This window comes from Mesoplodon bidens (assembly GCF_964165515.1).
Source record: "Mesoplodon bidens genome assembly, chromosome: 13".
NCBI lineage: Eukaryota > Metazoa > Chordata > Mammalia > Artiodactyla > Ziphiidae > Mesoplodon > Mesoplodon bidens.
In genome coordinates this window covers 29,137,859-29,152,011 of record NC_138169.1, presented here as the reverse complement: position 1 = coordinate 29,152,011, position 14,153 = coordinate 29,137,859, and the positions used below count along the sequence as shown (strand labels likewise).

At 40.8% G+C, this 14,153-nt stretch overlaps 2 protein-coding genes across 4 annotated transcripts in view; one reads left to right on the top strand and one right to left on the bottom strand.

Moving 5' to 3' along the window:
• PRELID3A (PRELI domain containing 3A) overlaps positions 1-2,576 on the top strand; it is an 86,241-nt gene extending 83,665 nt beyond the window's left edge. For both annotated transcript variants that reach the window (XR_014017386.1, XR_014017387.1), the window contains exon 8: positions 2,253-2,576. The gene's annotated coding sequence lies outside the window, so the exon portion shown is untranslated. The remainder of the gene's footprint in view (positions 1-2,252) is intronic.
• The window catches only part of SPIRE1 (spire type actin nucleation factor 1), a 188,453-nt gene that overhangs the window by 8,138 nt on the left and 166,162 nt on the right, over positions 1-14,153 (bottom strand). Inside the window, exons 10-12 of one of the 2 annotated variants that reach the window (XM_081253238.1) lie at positions 9,978-10,065; positions 5,115-5,257; positions 2,712-2,885 (exon numbers count right to left, since the gene is read on the bottom strand). In XM_081253238.1, coding sequence (XP_081109364.1) covers positions 2,712-2,885; positions 5,115-5,257; positions 9,978-10,065 — 405 coding nt within the window. The remainder of the gene's footprint in view (positions 1-2,711; positions 2,886-5,114; positions 5,258-9,977; positions 10,066-14,153) is intronic. The other variant, XM_081253239.1, reaches the window with a different exon arrangement.

Genomic DNA, 14,153 nt, shown 5'->3' with positions numbered 1-14,153 from the left:
TAACATTTAGTTCTGTCTTTCAATCAGAGAAAAACAAAAATAAATCTAGGTTGCAAACTTGAAAAACATTAGCATTTACTAAAAAAAAAAAAAAAGTAGTTTGCAGAACTACTGCTTCTTACAAATAATCAATGCAAAATCATCTCTGTTCAAGCTAACTTAGGGAAGATTAAATTTGCTAAAAATGTTTTGGAAAAGATCCTGCAATTGAAGGTTTAAGATGAAGAGCTTAGTATCTGGAGGGTGGGAGGATAATTCATGTGCTCTAGGATGTCTGATATACTCAAAAAAACCCACCATCACCCACTTTTCTTTCAACGGGAAGAGCTTTCAAAGTTGGCACGTCCAATATTTCCTGAGCTTCGCTTGACCCTGAGAACAGAGTGTGGGAATGGGCTCGCCTCTGAACGCTGGGCATCACAACTGTGCACAGATAGTAGGGTCAGCTGCACATGTCTGAACAGCGACTTTTCTCAGCTTCTGACACAGTTCGTAAGAAGTATCCCTACGGTCATCTTTATTCATCAACAACAAGCATGACTATCGTACATTTTCTGAGTTACCTATGTGACAATATTGCTGAGCTGGAGTAAAATAACATATGAATCTAACAAACAAGCAGAAGACCACTCCCTGAGATTGGCTGTAGTGTATTAGGAAGATGGTGATGGTGCCAACGTCACAGCTGCAACGCCTGGGTGGCGGGGATGCTCCACACACAGCAACCCAGACAGCCCGCAGCTCCCAGTCCTCAGTCTCAAGTCATAAAGGGGCCAGTCAAGCACACTTCCGACTTACTGCTTTGACGCATGCACAAATCTAGTGTTCCATCAGATGTAATAAGAAATTGTGGATTTTTTTGCGTTCTTGTTTTTTAAAATTTCAAGCAGATAACCCTTTAGTAAAATACCTTCCATCAGGTCAAATGCTAATGTTTTAATTCTGGTGCTTTTCCAAGGACAACAAAACTTTAATGCAACATGAAAGAAGATAATAGTTACTAGAATAGCTTTCATTATTTTTTTCAACTGACAAAAAATATTAATTCAACATCCCCAAAGCCAAATTAAACCTTAACGGATCTTGCTGAGATGCTGATGCCCCAAACTGTGAAGAGCACTCAGGGTTCCACCCGTGAGCCGAGCCCTAGTCCCCGCTGTTACGACGGGCCGGGTCACGTCTGCAGCAGGCACTGACCTCCATTCATGGCATGGACTCCGGGGACCAGAGCAGCACAACTCTGATTCTCTGGCTGCCCTGTGCTTCAGTGTGGCTTCCAAATTTAGGAAAGGGAAGCTAAATCTTGAAGAGTTTTAATAGAGATTACAATATACTGTAGGAGCAGATGTGCTTTTAGAATCCACTGTTACGTACGTCACTAAAATGGCTGAGTTTTTGTTAAATATTCTGGTTATATTTACCATTCAAAAGGGGTCAGAGTTAGGGAGCACAGAAATCAGAGAGCATGGTGTATAATCTGGTTACTGAGCCAGAGAAGTTGAAATGGTCATATTTTATAGAGTGTTCTTGGTTAGCAAAAACTTCATAAATAAGTAGCAGATATTTGACAATTATCCAAAACAACCATTGGTTTTTGTTTTTAATAAACCAAAGGAAGGCAGATTTAAATAAAAATAGCAAATATTAAGTTTAATTACTCTTCTTTTTTCAAGTTCACCTTTAAATTTCAAGGTGTTCTCTGTCTAAAGTCACATGTAGACTTAGTAGACAGACTGTTTGGGGAGGGTTGAAAATAAAAATAAAATGTCAGCAGATCTTCAGAAACAGCAGCAGGAGGGACAGGATTAAATGCCACCTCCACATCTGACCATGTGCTCACAGGGCCAGATCTAAAGTGAAAAACGAGATTTATCCTGTATTTCACGGCAAATAAAGAGAAAGGAATCTGTTGTACCTCATTTACATTCAGTCTCTTTTCTAAACCAAGATGGGTCATAAAGAAAAACAAAGAAACCAGCTGCTGGTTCGCTTATCCAGGACAGGTCTGGTAAACAGAGGACTGTGGAGAGCCTGGCTGGGCGGCTGCCGACACCTGGTCAGCAGGTCAGCAGCTTGGGTCACACTGGGGGCAGGGGAAACCTCAATATGGTCCGAGGCTTTTTATCCCACTTAAGTTTGGAAACTATTATACTTCCTTTAAAAAATGTATTCTGTATGAAAATCTCAAAAACAATACAAAATGAGATTTTAAATCACATCAATTAAAAAAAACTTCAAATTTCTCTCTACAGAGAAGCACGGTGTTTTTTCATAACAACCACATAACATCCTGACCATCACAACACAGCTTTAAAGGTGCTGGAGAAGAGAAAGACTGCCCGAGCCTCCCTGGCCAGGCACCTGAGTGTATGGGCAACGGCTCTTCTGAGGGTGGGGCGGCCCTGGGCTGAGGGAAGGCCCTGATTGGGGGGTGAGGGGTGGGGGGACGTGGTTCAATCAGGGGGCTCAGAAGCACCACCCACAGCTCCTCTGTGCTGATGCCGCTGCATTCTGAGTTTGTTGTCCTTTCGCTATCGTCCCGTCAATTGAGATCATGGTGTGATCTACGCATCTACCAAAGATTGGAATCAACAGTCAGAAGCGAAGTGTCCATCTAAGCTGTTAATTTTTGCGGAGTGCAGTAGCTGAGGGATCACTGCCAAAGAGGCAGAGAGGAAAATAATTCCCAGAACCAGCAGAAAGAGGCCAACCTTTGCGGATTTCCACCTGCTGGTAAAAGCTTTCTCACACAGATAATACATAGCCCCTGCTACCCCCAACAAGGCTGCCTCCAAAGGGTGAGAGCCGAGCAGAGAAGCTGTTTGAAGGGTAGAAAAAAGCGGTCGGAAAGGTGTCGTTGGCCATACTCTGGTTATCCTAGGAACCTGAACAATAGATAAAGGAAAAGAAAACGGCAGGGGAAAAAGAAAAGGAGAAAATAATGCTGAATATGAGTGACCTACAAATAGCGATTACAGAGCATGAAACAAAAATAAACAAAACGGAAACACCATGGAGGACGTTAATGGTAGATTCCACATGCAAGTCCATGCCATCGTCTGCATCCACATGTATCAGTCAGGAGCCCAACCATGCCTAGAGAACCTCAGAGTTCACATGGCAACACTTAAGCTTTCTGGAACTCGGTTGTCCTGTGAACACTGAGTCTCCTGCACGGGGCTCGGTGGGATGCAGGCCAGAGGCGAATGCAGAAACATACACCACGCAGCCGCCCCTCCCCCGGTCGGTACTTAAAAACAAGTCGCCTTCATTTAGAGGCGTCATCCACAATCATCTGACCAAATGATGAAAAGAATTACACTTTCAACATCCTAAGGAAAGGGAGGAAGATACAATAAAAATGAAAATCAGTAACAACAAAGACATTTCTGCCATTTTTAGTTGAGAGCTTATAAATACAAAACGATTCCATGTTTTCTAAACCATAGCTAAAATTCTAAATTATCATACTTTAAAAACAATACTTACCAAGCTAGACAGCACTACCATTAAAGGAGTGTGATTTTATGGATTTCCCAAGATAAGCTACTGGCAAGAAAAGTCAGGACTTTGACCTGGAGGTTCTTTTGTCTCAGCTGGTGTCTAGAGGCACTTCGGGGGCAGAGTTCTGTGCCGACCACAGGTCTCCCCTGCCTGCTCACTGAGCCCCTTCTCCGCCATGGCATGTGGGTTGTATCTTCCTCTCCTTCTCCACAAAAAACAACTGACAGCCGGACCACACACACACTGAGTTCCCCTTTACCAGGAAATATACCTCACGGGCCTTTCTTGGTAAAGCTTCCATCACTAGCCAAACAATCCTTGTAGTTGATCTGACAGTTCCTTTACACTGATAATTTTAAAATTTAAGTCTAACCTCAACAATGATGTCATATGATCACAAGGCCAGGTACACAGCTGAATGCTAAACTGACTTCTAGGAAAAGCTGTGAAGAAAACAATCTCCTAATCGTTGGACTTGTGGGAAAAAAAAAAGGAGTTCTCTCTTTTTCAGTTGTGACAGTATTTTTCAGTTGTGACAATAACTGTGTATTTTGCTAAATAACTTATTAACAAAGTCTTTGGATTTTAAACTTTGAACCTGTCGGGTTAGAGTTCTGTTTTTCAGTTGGTAAACCACTGATGAGGCTGCACTTCACCATATATCAGTGTGTGGTGATTATTTAGGAGTTAGAGGAATCCTAAGAGGAGTTGCCATGAAATCATTAGTTCTTTAATCACATTATTTGGGAACAGAGAAGACTGATCAAATTTCAACACTATCAGCGTGGTTCAAACTTCGTTTCTTCACAAGATCCATACTATCTCCCTTCACCTGGACAGAGGGACCTCTATCATTGCTTCATTTGAACCCCTGATGATTCATCACAGCCTAAAAGTATGGACTGAGTGTAGTCCAGTGTTTTATTCATGAGAATCTGAAGAACGATTAGGTATCAGGTTGGCTGCTGGTAGAATTATTGACTGAAGCCCTGCATCTTGCCTGCAAGTATTTCAGAAGTCAAGTGGGACAGAGTCTTCGCAGGCTTCCTCTGGCTGGCAGACCTGTTAGCTCTTCCTGAAAGGGCCTCGTGTGCCACATCCCCTGTCTGAGAAATGAGTAGCCACTACATGAGCCTGGAAGTCTCCGGAAAACAGCAAAAACTGTTGCCCCGTCCAAATAGCTGCTTTGGCTCCAATATCACAAAACATGCTTGAAAACAATGAACAATGGTTTTTCATGGATCAAAATTCTCCCCTTGGACTTCTGCCTCAATAAAAGAGTCTACTGTAGTCAGACTTCACTAAGTTTTCTGTTTAGTTTCAACAATTTTTAAGTGGATTAATGCCCTTTGAAAGGAAGAAAGTATTTCTTTAATAAATATCCATACTTTCAACCATTAAGTCTTCTGGGGGAAAAAAAGTACTTTAAATGAACAAAGAATGGTCAGACTTCATTTGGGTTGCTCTTAGGTTTGGTTTTCTTTAGCTACTAAAAACCAATAAGGTTATTTAAAGTTCAGTCTAGCTTTTGGAAGCTTCTCAAGGAAGCTAATGATTCCAGACCCTCTAACTGCTCACAAGTTACTCTGCAGAGTCTGTCGGCTACTTACGAGAGACCGGGAGCTCTGCCTGGACGCTGGCAGGAACTGTCTCACGTTAGTGGGTGTTTCCTTTTCAATGGAATGTCGTCTCTGGGGTGGCTGCCGTCGTTCTGGCTGGGGTGTGGAGGATATGGGCAAGAACTTCGGAGGGTCTAAAGAAATGGAATGAACCACACTGAAATCAACTCTCTTATAAAAAAACTTAGGTTTTGAATTTCTAACAGAAAACCCTTTGTCATTTGTGACAAACACTGCATTCAAAGATGAAGTGTTTATTTTGTTGGAGAGGTATATTAAGATTGGAGGTCCCTAGGGGGATACTGGAAGGACTGTTATAGAAGAATCTTTGCAAGATAAACTTGCTACATAAATAGCAAGGAAAAGGAAAAAACAGTTTTTAACATTCATTCAAATTCATGCATAAAACACAATATAAATAGTCTCTCAGATTTGTAATACAAATGCCATCATGTTATTTTCCACAGAATTTTGCAGTTAAAAGAGTCTCAGGCTTTATTTAAATTTTTTTTAATTGGACAAAAGACTTGTATTCAATAAAAAATTTTAAGAGCAAAAAAATCAAGAAATAGATCTTGGGGTTTATTTTAAAAGCATGTAAAAATTATGTATTCTGTGTGTCAAATCATACCAAAATTCTCAAGTGTACCCTCCTTTTACATTCTCCTTTTTGAAAATAAAAAATGAAAACTCTTTCTTCTTGATGTGTATCAAGACATTTTATCCTTAGGTTTAAATCAAGCTTTATTTAAATTTCAAAAAATAAATTTCAGCTTCAGTGTTAATGCTATATATGCGACTGCTCCTCTGCCTAGGAATATTTGGGGACAGGGTTTAAAAGGAGAATGTCTCAGGGTCTGATTCACATTTTGGAAACATAAGGAGGACAACAGAAATCATTTCTGCTGTCAGAGCTTTACTTCTGTTATTGATTTCTAATCAATTGGTAGCCACCCCAGCTCACTTTTGGTTACTCTCTGCATGGAATATCTTTTTCTGTCCTTTCACTTTTAATCTGTTTATGTGTTTGCATCTCAGGGAGTCTTGTGTATACAGCATGTAGTTGGATCATGTGTTTATCCATTCTGCAAATATCTGTCTTTTGATTAGAGAGTTTAATCCATTTACATTGAAAGTAATTACTGATAAGAAGGGACTTACTTCTGTCATTGTGCTATTTGTTTTCTATATGCCTTATAGCATTTCGTTCCTCATTTTCTGCATTCCTGTCCTGTTTTGTGTTTAGTTGATTTTTTATAGTGAAATGTTTAAATTCCTTTCTCATTTACTTTTTGTTTATATCCTATAGCTATTTTCTTTGTGGTTACCATAGGGATTATATTTAAGATCCTAACTTTATAACAACACTATAATTTGGATTAATACCTGCTTAACTTCAGTAACACACAAAACCTCTGCTCCTATACAGCTCTGTCCCCATCCCTTTTAGTTCACGGTGTCACAGAATTACATCTTTATATATTGTCTGCCCCAAATCAGACTAATAACTCTTTTAAATGCTTAAGTCTCTCAAATTATATAGAAAACAAGATTTGGAATTACAAACCAAAGTTACAGTAAAACTAGCTTCTGTACTCATAGTTCTTTTTTTCTTTAAATGTATTAGTTAAGTCTTGCAGAAAACGAAAAGTACAGTTACAACCCATTGTTATAATAATATTAGCTTTCATAATTGCCGATCTATTTATCTTTATTGAGATCTTTATTTCTCCATATGGCTTTGAGTTACTGTCTAGTGTCCTATCATTTCACCCTACAGGACTCTGTTGAGCATTTCTTGAAAGGAAGGTCTAATGGTCTTGAGTTCCCTCAGCTTTTGTTTATATGAGAATGTCTTGATTTCTCCCTCACTCTTGAAGGACAGTTTTGCCAGATATAGGATTCTCAGTTAATGACTTTTTTCTTTTAGCACTTAGAATATAGTGGCCCAGGGTCTACTGGCCTCCAAAGTTTCTGATGAGAAGTCTGCTGAAAATCTTACTGAGATCCCTTGTGTGTGATGACACTCTTCTCTCTTGCTGCTTTCAAGATTCTTCGTCTTTTGAAATTTTGAATATACGGGTTTCCCCCACTATCTGAAAGAGTATTCCTATGAATCCTTTCATAAACTGAAATGGTATAAAGCAAAGAAGCAAATACCTTAGGACACATCTTGCTAACGAATACACAAAATAAATCAAGGTAAAGCACAGATGCTCACAGACACAGTTCAAAGTTATGGTGGCCTGATGCAAAGGCTGAACACTTTTTTTTTGTTTTTTTAAGAAAATTGGGCTGGAGATTTAAATTTATTTATTTTATTTATTTTAATTTTTGGCTGCATTGGGTCTTCGTTGCTGCACGCAGGCTTTCTCTAGTTGCGGTGAGCAGGGGCTACTCTTGGTTGTGGTGCGCAGGCTTCTCACTGCAGTGGCTTGTTGCGGAGCACGGGCTCTAGGCACATGAGCTTCAGTAGTTGTGGCACGCGGGCTCTAGAGCGCAGGCTCAGCAGTTGTGGCTCACGGGCTTATTTGCTCTGGGGCATGTGGGATCTTCCTGGACCAGGGCTCGAAGCCGTGTCCCCTGCATTGGCAGGTGGATTCTTAACCACTGTGCCACCAGGGAAGCCCTGAACACTAGTTTTGCTTTTCAGCTTTTTTTTTTTTTTTGTAAAAGCAAAAATCCTCTGCTGATTTATTTCAGTTAGTGAAAACAGGTACCAATGTAGGTCTTCTGTAAAAGTGAAGGGACAGGGCTTCCCTGGTGGCGCAGTGGTTGAGAGTCCGCCTGCCGATGCAGGGGACACGGGTTCGTGCCCCGGTCTGGGAAGATCCCACATGCCGCGGAGCGGTTGGGCCCGTGAGCCATGGCCGTTGGGCCTGCGCGTCCGGAGCCTGTGCTCCGCAACGGGAGAGGCCACAACAGTGAGAGGCCCGCATACAGAAAAAAAAAAAAAAAAAAAAAAAAAAAAAAGTGAAGGGACATAAGGTGAACGTTTGAAAAGCAGGGGATACCTGTAATGTGTCTTGGTGTGGGTCTCTTGACTTCACCTAAGTTGAACTTCTTGGATATTTATATTCATGTCTTTCATCAAATGTAGGAAGTTTTAGCCAGTATTTCTGCAAATATTCTGCCCCTTTCTTTCTCCTTTGCTCCTGGGACTCCCACAACGCATATGTTGGTCCATTTGATGGTGTTCCATAAGTCCCTTAGTCTGCTTTTTTCAATCTTTTTTCTTTCTATTCTTCAGTCTTGATAATTTCCACTTGCTAATTCTTTCTTTTGCCTACTCAAATCTTTGAATGCCTCTAGTGAATTTTTCATATCAGTTATTGTACTTTTCAGCCCCAGAATTTCTTTTTTGTTTCTTTCTAGGTTTTCTCTCTACTGATATTTCCATTTTGTTCACACATTGTTTTTTTCAACTTTCTTCACATCTTCATTTCTTTGAGCATCTTTAAAATTTTTGTTTTAATGTCTTTGTCTAGTATATCTGTCATCAGGTCTTTTTCTGGGACCCGTTTCTGTTATTTTGTTCTTCTGAATGAGCCATATTTTCCTGTTTCTTTATATGCCTTGTGATTTTTTGTTGAACACTGAACATTTGAATTTATCAATGTGGTAACTCTGGAAGTCAGATTTTCCCCTACCCAGGGTTTGTTGGGGTTTGTTATTGTTTTTGTTTATTGTTTTTCTTACTGTTGAAGGCTGATCTCTGAAGATCAGCCTGAGGTGTAAACTTAACATTTCCTCAGGTCTTTTATGAGCCATTCCCTGGGCAATCATAGTCACTTTCTAATTCTCCCATATGCATATGCTGTTGTTTTTGAATGTTCTAGGCTTTTCACTCTCAAAAGGGGAAACATGAAAAATGAAGGGGTGGGGGAAAGGCACCAGCCCTTTAAATCCCCTGGAGATGACTTCAGCTAGAGGGGAGGGGGTGAAGCTAGCAACAGGGCAACAATGGCTGCCTGCCTCTTTGCACTTTTGAAATCAGAAGCAGTAATCAGCAATCAGAGGACAGATCCCCAATATTTGGAGGACAGGGTCCTTTTTGTCCACCCTGGCTCCTGCAAGCTGCTCTAAGAACAGCACACAGCCGCCTGTCATGTGGCTGGGGGTGGGGGATGAGTAGCTGCCACTGTGCTATGAGCTGAAATCTACTGAAATTAACCCTGGAAGTTTTAGGCATTCAACAGACTCCAGAGTTCCAAAAATAATTACATCAGACAGATTCTACCACTGCAATTATTGTCTAGGTGGAAAGATAAATTCCGGTGCCTCCTACTCTGCCATCTTCCCAGAATCCTCCCCTTTAATATATAATTTTTAATCCTTTATATTAATCTTATAAATGAAAAGATTACCAATAGTATTTTTTAAATCACTTAACTTTAGATTCTGTATTGCCTGAAGAGTTATAAAGGTGTTTTTACTATCTACACATGTACGTGGGTAAAGATGTATGTGTGTGTGTGTGTGGGGGAATGATAACAAGTGTGATTATTCAGAGCTTCTGGCTTTAATTTAGATAAGGAGGTAATTAACCTAAAAAATACAGAGAGACAGTTGACCTATTCCCTACAACTATTATCTGTAAGCCCAAAGGTGACTGATTTGTTATAAGGTGAGAATCTGAGACCCAATTGCCTGTTTAGCCCTAACTTATGATGTCATTCTAGGAAAATAACAATATTTCTCTTCCTGACTAGTGAAATTCCAGGGTTAGTTCTCTAATTAACTAGTTACCCCAAATGACAACAAGGCACTTTGGGATTCCCTTTTTTAGGTCAAGTATGTTTTTTAAGTTTTTTAAGGCATCTGACACTAGTTCTTTGTACTACAAATACTCACTCTTCCTTGTGGACACAGCCTCCAGAAAGGGAGCTTCAAGGAAGGAGGGAGATGCACTGCTACTGGCTGACCTGGGCAGAGTTTCTTCCTGAGAAAGGCAGAGAGAGAGAGAGAGAGAGAGAGATCTCATGCTAATTAATAATGTTCACTCATAAATATTTAACATGAGGCACCAAATTTTAATGTCAAAGGTTCAAGGCAAGTTGGAGACAAGCTAGAAGGGATCTAAAACTAGACATGTCTGGGTTGTGCCCTGGCTTTGTCCCTCATTAGAGTGATGTGACACTGAGCAAGTTTCTTATCTTAGTTTCATAATTTCCATAGGTCGCTACAAGGACAGATCTGAGAACACATTTAAAATGCTTACCATATTACCTAGCACACAAGAAATGGTGATTAGTATTATCATTAGTGGAGTATTTAACACATTTATAAAAGTAATAGAATTGGAACCCCACAAGGGTAGATGTGGTGTATCTTGTTCATCGTTGTTACCTAGTACCAAATCCATCACTTACTAAGTAATGAATAAATATTTGTTGAATGAATGAAAACAAATATTTCATGAAATGTCATATGAATCTAGAAAAATGTCTGCATTGTGCCAAATAAAGTTTAAATTACTATTACCAGTGAGAAGAGACCTTCTTAATTTTAGACTCTACCAAAATAAAGTCTAATATTTATTCATGAAAAATTTACTATTTACTACGTGACAGGGGATATACATTAACTAGAAGACAACTTATTTCCATAATATGTATAGAAAACTGCTAAATATTTTAAAATATACCAGAAAGTTAGGTTAATATATTAATCTATGACTATGTGAAACAAATAGTGAAAATTCTCTCTGACCTACTTAGTTAAGGTGACTTTAAGAATTAGCCATTCACTAAAAACTGGCTTTACCTAAAACCTACTGCTGAAAGCGTTAGTTTTGAACACGCCTCACTACGAAGGATCTGGCCAAGGAACAAGAGAAGAAGAAAGCCTTGTAAACCGCACAGTCCAAACAAAGCCAGTCTGAGCAGCAACCTCCGCATTCTTGATACTCACCACCAAGAACAAGTCAGGCAACGTAAGCAAAGACTCACCCCAGACACGCTGGAGGTCACACAAGTCTCTAGAAAAGCCAGCAAGAACTAGCATAATCCCCTTCTGCTTATGGAAGGTCAAAAAGGAAATAAAAACTAAGAGTATCTCATAGGAAAAGAAAAAAGGAGTCATACCAGGACTTTCCAGTAGTTATGAGGTGGGAGCTAGAAACAAACAGCAGAAACCATCCCCATCGCACATATTTCAGCCAACCTTCCCTAGAATCATTTTTATAGCCTAATTTCACGTAAGTCTGAGATATGTCCATGCCTTGCACCCCACTACTTACTGGTCTGAAATCCCCCCACTGAGAACAGCCAAGAGCCTGTCCTGGGCAGGCAGGGCCATTGCAGGGACTGGGTGTGGCTCAGGGCCTCTTGGGATTTGCTCCCAGAAGCTGTGGTTGGTCCTCTGGCTCTGCATGCCCACCTCAGGCAGTTGCACCCACTTTCAGACTACTTGAAAACTAATCCTACCATTAAAAAAATAAACTCAAACTGGATTAATGACCTAAATGCAGAGGAAAACATAGGCAGAACAGTCTTTGACATAAATCGTAGCAATATTTTTTTGGATTCGTCTCTTAAAACAGGAAATAAAAGCAAAAATAAACAAATGGGACCTAATTAAACTTCCTTTTGCACGTCAAAGGAAACCACTGACAAAATGAAAAGACAACCTACTAAAGGGGAGAAAATATTTGCAAATAGTATGACTGATAAGGGGTTAATATCCAACATATATAAACAGTTCATACTATTTTTTTTTTTTCTGTGGTATGTGGGCCTCTCACTGTTGTGGCCTCTCCCGTTGCGGAGCACAGGCTCCGGACGCGCAGGCTCAACGGCCATGGCTCATGGGCCCAGCCGCCCCGTGGCATGTGGGATCCTCCCAGCCCGGGGCACGAACCCGTGTCCCCTGCATCGGCAGGCGGACTCTCAACCACTGCGCCACCAGGGAAGCCCCGGTTCATACTATTAAACATAAAAAAAAAACATTAAAAAAATGGGCAGAAGAACTGAACAGACATTTTTCCAAACAGGAAATGCAGGTGGCCAACAGGCACATGAAAAGATGCTCAACACTGCTAATCATCAGGGAAAAATGCAAACCAAAACCACAGTGAGCTGTCACCTCACACCTGTCATTTTGATGTCAGAGTCACTATCATCAAAAAACAAAAAAAAAAACCCACAACTAACAAATGCTGGAGAGGATGTGGAGAAAAGGGACCCTGGTACACTACTGACAAGAATGTAAATTGGTCTAGCCACTGTGAAAAACAGTATGGTGATTTCTCAATAAACTAAAAATAGAACTACCATACAACCCAGCAACTCCACTCCTGGGTATGTATCTGAAAAAAAAAAACCCACTAATTCAGAAAGATACATGAACCCCAATGTTCACAGCAGTATTATTTACAGTAGCCAAGATATGGAAGCAACCTAACTGTCCACCAATAGATGAGCGGCTAAAGAAGATGTGGTATATATATATACACACACACACACACAAATACACATATACATACAATGGAATATTACTCAGCCATGAAAAAGAATAAAATTATGCCATTTGCAGCAACATGGATGGATATGGAGGGCATTGTGCTGAGTGAGATAAGTCAGAGAAAGGCAAATACTGTATGATCTCAATTATATGTGGGATCTAAAAAATACAACAAACTAGTGAATATAACAAAAAAGAAGCAAACTCACAGATATAGAGAACAAACTAGTGATTACCAGTGGTGAGAGGCAGTGGGGGAGGGGCAGTAGAGGGGTAGGGGATTAAGAGGTACAAACTACTATGTATATAATAAGCCACAAGGGCTTCCCTGGTGGCACAATGGTTAAGAATCCGCCTGCCAATGCAGGGGACTCGGGTTCAAGCCCTGGTCCATGAAGATCCCACATGCCATGGAGCAACTAAGCCCATGTGTCACAACTACTGAGCCCGCATGCCACAACTACTGAAGCCTGCACACCTAGAGCCTGTGCTCCGCAACAAGAGAAGCCACCACAATGAGACGCCTGCGCAATGCAATGAAGCGTAGTAGCCCCTGCTTTTGCCGCAATTAGACAAAGCCCGTGCGCAGCAATGAAGACCCAATGCAGCCAAATAAATAAATAAAATTTAAAAATAAAATAAGCTACAAGTATATATTGTACAACGTGGGGAATATAGCCAATTTTTTGTTTGTTTGTTTTGCGGTGCGTGGGCCTCTCACTGTTGTGGCCTCTCCCGTTGCGGAGCACAGGCTCCAGACGCGCAGGCTCAGTGGCCATGGCTCACGGGCCTAGCCGCTCCGTAGCATGGGGGATCTTCCCAGACCGGGGCACGAACCCATATCCCCTGCATCAGCAGGCAGACTCTCAACCACTGTGCCACCAGGGAAGCCCCGCCAATATTTTTTAATGAGTATAAATGGAGGATAACCTTTAAAAATTGTCAATTACTGTATTTTACACCTGTAACGTATAAAATTATACATCAACTATATATATAAAGTATTTACTTGGAAGAAAGAAAGAAAACTAATCTTCACCAGGATTAGTTCCTGCCCCAGAGGAGTCACGGAGACACCCAGAAGGGAACCTGGGGGCGTGTGGTGTCTCTGTCATGTCCACTCCCATGGACTAAACATATTCTGCCTGGCTGAGGTGTTTCAATGGGTCTCTGACATCTCTTAACATTAGTCTTTTCTACAGCCTGGTCTGAAATTTGCTTATTTGTATTGTCTGATCCAAGTTACTAGTCTCTGACACTAAGTTAGGCCTTTTCTAGTTCTATGTCCTGACCATTGACTCTTAATCAGGTCCTGGATGCAATGAGGTTACTGTCAGAAGTCCCCCAGCTTTGCTCCTGGGGTGGCGCTGTCACTGAAGGCTGCCAGAATCGTCTCAGATGCCAGCCTGGCACCCGACTCACTTAACAGGAAGGAAAATCTCCTTCTTCCTGAAAAGAATCCCAGTGAAGGCACAGATACAGCTCCTTTGCTTAGTTTTCCTACTGAAAGCTTTGATATAGCTCCAATCAAAGCTTATCTTGACTTTTAAAATGTTACCTGGGACA